The 6,402-nt window shown below is 43.2% G+C and overlaps 1 protein-coding gene across 1 annotated transcript in view; it reads right to left on the bottom strand.

The window, feature by feature from the left end:
- Positions 1–426: 426 nt before the first annotated feature.
- LOC101857705 (sideroflexin-5) overlaps positions 427–6,402 on the bottom strand; it is a gene marked incomplete in the record, with an annotated part of 51,269 nt that continues 45,293 nt past the window's right edge. Inside the window, 1 exon segment of the mRNA XM_013080088.2 lies at positions 427–1,351. Within this exon segment, the coding sequence (XP_012935542.1) occupies positions 1,274–1,351 (78 nt within the window).

Genomic DNA, 6,402 nt, shown 5'->3' with positions numbered 1-6,402 from the left:
CTGCTATGATCAACACTTTGTGCTTTGAAACAAGTGTAAGTTGAATGGTGAGCGCTGATGGAGCCAAAAGAATACCTACAAAGGTAAATTTTTTTTTAAAAAATGTCATTACCTTGTCCCCAGGCACCTTGTTGACTCTAACATGTCAACTTAATTCAATACTGCAACTTTTACAGGGCACTTGAAGAATTTCACATCCATAGAATTTTTTTTTTCAAGCAGTAGCATTGTCTTCCTTACAAGGAGAGAAAAAACTAGAACACCTAACAAGAACACATGACACAAAGGGTGCGAGTGTTTAACAACGAAACTGGAAAAATTCCAAGACCCTGCCCATTACGTAAATTCAACAAAAATACATTATCATTTTTTTTTTTCAGGCAAAATAGCCACACTCACATTGAACTCTCACCATACAGCTCCCAGAAAAAGACAGCTTGTCTACGCATTTCCCCGAATGGTACACCTTTTGCTTGAAATAAAAAACTAAAAAAAACTGGATAGACAGTTATCAAATTTTAAAAAGGGTTATTCTAAAGCCATGGTTACAAACAACAGATCATATAAATTTGGGAATGGTAGTAAAAGCATTAACAACACAATAGAAACATTAGATGCTACTAAAATAATGAGCACTTTGGTGGTCAGAAACAACAGTATACTTTCTAATACTACAAATCCAATGCCATACTAAATGGAAGCTACAGATGTAAAACAGTTTCTACAGTGTGATTACATATATAACCACTGGTAAGTGAAATTGTAAAAGTGAAAGAAAAAATATTATGGACTTTAAATATAATAATATCAGGAGCATTTCCCAATACAAAATATTTTATCACAGGACTCTCTAAAATTATTGAGATACTTGTATCTTTGAAGGTTCATTCGTTTCTTTGATTATAACTTAGTGCATGTTTGGATTGATTCAACATTTGATTTAATGATCAGATGATATTTTATAAACTATTTGATTCATTCATTGGTTGGCTGGTAGGTGGGTCAGATGGCTGGTGGGTGGGTTGGACGGTTGACCGGTCTTAAAATTATATGTACTTAATTCAAAAGATTCTGTATACAAATTTAAAAAAATATGGTCAACACAGCACATCCCCTGAACCCTGAAATAAATAAAACAAAACAAAAAGACAACCAGACCATGGGTAACCAGATTATCATATAATTATTATTTGAATGCACCACACAGCAAATTTTCCTTGCAAAATTATGCGTCCAAAGTATCATCTCAATACAGCTAGACAAATAGCCAAGCCTATAGTCCTTTATTGTAGATGAGAACTTCATCTGTCGTCGCTGCCTGAATTTCTGGCTCTAGCTGAGACCTTTGGATCTGTTGAAGAGAAGAGAGAAAAAAAAAAAATGCAATAAAATGAAAATAATGACTGATTGCAACTAACATTTTCCTTTTGTTTATTCTATTGTTTTAGTAGAGGTTTTACGGCGCTCGCAACTGCTTATGGTCACATGGGCGCCAAGGGGTGGATGTCAACAGAGAAGTTCTTACAGGGAATCAAGACTTACTCTGCTCACCTCTCTAGCTTCAACAGCACATAGTCTGCTTCGACTATCAAGGCACCCCGGAAATAGCGGGTTGCAAGAGAGGATTAGGTAAGAAAAGGCAGCAGTTCCCTGTTGCAGTTCAGGCACAGTTATGAGCATGACATTGTTGGATCCGTCCATTTACAATTCTACTGTGCGTTAGAACGAGAAATGTCCCCCCTTTGGGAATGGCCTAAAGACACTTCAGTCAGTGCACCGCCCTGTGGGGTAACATTTTCTGTCTCCATCCACACAAATGTAGATGATTTAGGAGGTGGATTGTTTCAACCCTATACTATCCACCAGAGCCAAACCAGGAGAGGGGGATACAGTTTCACAGCAGATAGAGATTAGTCGAACCTGCTCTAGCGACCACCAGTCCAAGACAACCACCTGAACAATCGACCACTTCCCACTTTTCCCTTGTGTTTTTTTCTATTATAATACCACTGTTCAAAATAATCACTTATATCTAAGAAGAGCACTATTCTCCTCGACAGTGGGTGGTCTCCTTGAACAGGTTCGCTGAACTCGACAAAATAATTTCCCCAGATGCCAAGCAAATTTACATCTTCCGCATGCAACGGCTAAAAGCCTAACCATTACACCAAAGAGGCCGGTAATAAAAAAAAAGATAATCATTGTATAGGCAAAACACCCAATTTCGACTCCCTGCCGTAATTCAAAAGGCTTGGCGTTAAAGGTAAATTTTCCTTCATGGATGGGGCAAAAGCTACCATTTACGCTAAATTTGGCTATATTCGACTGTGACTGTCAAAGTCAAACGCGTTTGTTCTCTCTTGGTTGAAGATTGAATCTGTTGTAACGAGCCAGAATAGTAGCTTTTGCCTCTGTCTGACCTTGGCTTAATCCGATAGAATTCAATTAGCAGTGTGCACAGGGTATTAAACATCCATCTCAAGTTGGACTGTGTCAGAGTCTGGCGGTGGGTCACTTCGGACTAGTAAATGTAATATCCAATCCCTTTTGGACTAGTTTAGTTTAGTTTTAGTAAGAGTTTTAAGGCACTTGCAACACAATAAGGTCATATAAGTGCTGAAGATTAGAGGTATTACAAGAGAGTAACAATCACAAAAAAGGAGGGGAGATGGAGACGATATATTTTTTTTATAGGAAAGAAGGAGCAAACCTCATCAGAGCACCCGCCAACCACCCACAGACTAGTTTAAGTTCAGTAAGAGTTTTACAGTACTTGAAACATAATAAGGTCTTACAAGTGCTGAAGCTTTGAGGAGTTAAAAGAGTAACAATCACAAAAAAGGAGGACGATAGACGTTTAATAGGAAAGAAGGAGCAAACCACATCAGAGCCCCCCACCAACCACCCGCATTGGACCAGTTGAACAGGTGGGTACATTTACATTTCACCAAGTAGCAATTGTGCGAAATAACGATTATATTTTTTAGCGGCATCGAATACAAGCTGGTCGGTAAGGGTGAGAAAAGTTCATCTCTGCCAAACACACAGTTGATTTTTTTTTCATTTGCCTGGTGAACTGTCCCGTGAGAGGGTTGCGGGGGTTACACACATTATGTATTCACTTTCAATGGTGCTTCAAAGGAGTATTTGTTGTTGTTGTTGTTTTTTAAGTAGACGTTTTACCACGCTCGCAACTGCATAAGGTCATATGAGCGCCAGAAGATGAACGGTGTTACAAGAGAATAACAAACATAAAAAAGAAGAAGGGGAGATAAAGACGTTAGAATATGTTTCAAAGGAAAGAAGGAGCAAACCACACCAGAGCACCCGCCAACCACCCACTCAAAGGAGTGAGACAAACAGGCATGCAAAAGAAATTTCAACTCTGCTGAAAAAAGACAAAACAAAAACATTTATCCTGCTCGATGTCAACTTAACTTCCACTTTCACGTTGTGAGCAAGGGGTGGGGTGGGGGGGGGGGGGGGGGGTAAATACACAGTAGACCGTCAGAATCGCAAACTTCTTCCATTTCAAAAGACTACTGTGTGTTTGGAGAAAGGAAGAGGCAACACGAAAAATCGGTTCCAAAATTAAAGCAAGAAATCAGCAAACACTACGGGTCCAAATGAGACACATCTTTTAGCGGTGAAATGGTATAGGTGTAACCCAATCAACACTATTAGGTTATTTAAGAGGCGGGACATCCGAGTTTAACATCCACCTCCGAGAGGACCAAGCCACGTGGGAAATTCGTGTAAAGTGCCTTTGACAAGGACTCAACGTCGGACCGAGCTGAGGCTCGAACCCCTAAACCCGCAATCTCACGATTACGAGTCCGGTAGCCTAACCACTCATTAGGCTACCGACGTCACTCTTTTACTGGTCCAAAAGGAACTTTGCACCTGATGGCACAAAAGGAAGTCTCCCATCTTTAATACTCCGAGACAACCCCAATTCAAGAAACCCACCCTAGGGGGGGGGGGGGGGGAAGAGCCAAATCATGTCACGTGCTTTAGTTTAGTTTTAGTAAGAGCCTTACGGCACTAGCAGCACCAATTTGTCATATATGGGTCGAAGATTAGAGGATTTAACGAGACAGTACCACACAAAGTAAGGACGATAGATGTTTGACAGGAAAAGAGAAAACCACACTAGAGCGCCCACCAACCACCCACCACGTCCCGTTCACTCATACGCAACATTCAAAGTGCAAAGCTTGCATTCTTTAAAATACCCACATCAAAGTCACGTTCGAAAACGATTTACTTCAACCTCGTATGTTCTCGTTCTTTCCCTTGCTTTAAGCGGAAGCCATTAAGTCAATGTGACTTTTTCAAAAATACGTATGTGTTCTTGCGCCTCCATCACATGATCAAAATGCGTCTTTAGTTTGTTATGAATATGGTCGGGAAATCTCATATTCGTTCAATGTAGTCACAGAGCTGCAAGGAACACACCATACTAGCAGAAAGACAGAGATACTTGACAAAAAACAAACAAACAAAAAAACCAGCGCCCCCCCCCTGTTGGGGCCAGCCCGCGCTGAGAGGGATACAACATCCCAGCAGAAAGACCGAGATGACAGATACAAGTTTTCCCCACCCGGGAATCAAACTCGGGTCTCTTGTGTGCGACAGCCAAGCTCCTAACCACAGCACAACAGGCGCCGTAATCAAAGAGAGTGCTTCTCTCTACTCCAACAAACAAGCACCCGGGGGCTCTCGTGGCCTAGAGGTTCAGGCGTTCGCATCTCATTCAAAGGTCCCGGGTTCGAATCCGCGTAGCGACCGAAAAATTTTCTTCTCTAAAATCGTCCCCTTTCACCTCCTTTCCTGCTCTCTCGCAATGTGTCTATCGTCTGCTTACGTCTCCACTTTCTGCCCTCACCCCCTCCCCTCCTTTGGGCTCCAGACTCTGAAGGGCTTTCTACTGCTACTCGCTGGCTCCTTCTCACTGCTGTCTTTCAGCCACACCACTATCTTCTGGTAGGAAAGATCTACACCTAGCCTTCTCGGTCAAGGGCGAAAAAATCTCAGAGGCCCCGTATGCAAGTTGCGCACGTTAAAGATCCCTTGGTGGTCTAAAATCAATGAGAGTAGGCTTCGGCCGCCACCCGGGCAAAATTCAAAAGTTCCAACCAACTGAAAATGTTTGGTGTGTCCCGCGCGCAGTTGCGAGCGCCGCAAAACACTTTACAAAAAAACAAACCCCGAACAAAACAAGAACCGTAGTCTAGCATGATACCAAGTAACAGCTATCAGTGCGCCCACGGCCATCTGGCTCTTGAAACCAGCAACCTGCCCGTGAGCACTGCGCCCGAGTCGCAGCTCACCCAAGCATGACGGCCGCCCGCGGGCCTCGAGGCTGAGCTATGTCTCGTCCAGCAGAGGGAACCAGGGGTCAGCATGCCAACGTTAAAAGCCTGCAGTCTCTGACACTCTCGAATTACCTTCTCAGCCAGAGCTATGCCTACCACACTGGACGTATCTTTCACCCCGGCTATGCCCAGAGACGAGGGGGCAAAACGGTATAACATATAATATCTCTTGTCTCTGACAATGCGCCTTCCACGCTGGACGGGGCTCGTCTGTGGACGAGAGATTACGATCTGTTGGAGTCAATCCACATGACTACCCGTGCGCCCGGCGAGCTCGAGAAGGGCCGTGATGATCTAAGCTGTCTCGTAGCGTGAATATTGCGTACGAGGAAGAGCAGAATTCTTTTTCTCTTTTTTTTCCCCCCAGTCTAGTAAGAGTTTCACGGCACTTGCAACACAAATAAGTCATATAGGTGCCGAAGATTAGAGGCGTCACTAGAGAGTAGCAAACAAACAAAAAAGGATAAGAGATAAGGACGATAGTTGTTTGAAAAGAAAAAGCAGCAAACCACAAGAGAGCACCCGCCAATGACCAATGTAAAGAGAAAAAAAAAACAAAAAAACCGGGGAATCTCATATATCATGTATCATGATAATGGATGATGATTTTAACGTTTCCATGTTATCCAATCAACCCGGGACCTTTGAATGAGATGCGAACGCCTTAACCTCTAGGCCACGAGAGCCCCCGGGTGCTTGTTTGTGATGTGAAACCGAGGAACACTGGTTGGGGAATCTCATAATCGATTTCACTTTTTCCTCTCTTCCTCAAAACTTCACCATCGATGCTCAGTTGGTATACAGCTGGACTATGGAGCGGATGGTCCTGGTTCCAACCCCCGGAGGCATGTTCTGAACATGTGTTGTTTTGGGGAGTTGTTAAGGTTCTCCACCTAACTGCTTCGGTCCTATCGGAGATGGACGTTAAATTCGTAGGTCCCGCCTCTTAAGTAATCATATAATGTTGAAAGGGGTGTTAACCCTTATACGGGGTGCCCGTTGGGGGAATCGGGTCGTGTCGGTT

The sequence above is a fragment of the Aplysia californica genome, unplaced genomic scaffold (genome assembly GCF_000002075.1).
Source record: "Aplysia californica isolate F4 #8 unplaced genomic scaffold, AplCal3.0 scaffold00074, whole genome shotgun sequence".
Lineage (NCBI taxonomy): Eukaryota > Metazoa > Mollusca > Gastropoda > Aplysiida > Aplysiidae > Aplysia > Aplysia californica.
The sequence above is the reverse complement of the archived record's forward strand: the minus strand, read 5'-3'. Positions and strand labels throughout refer to the sequence as shown.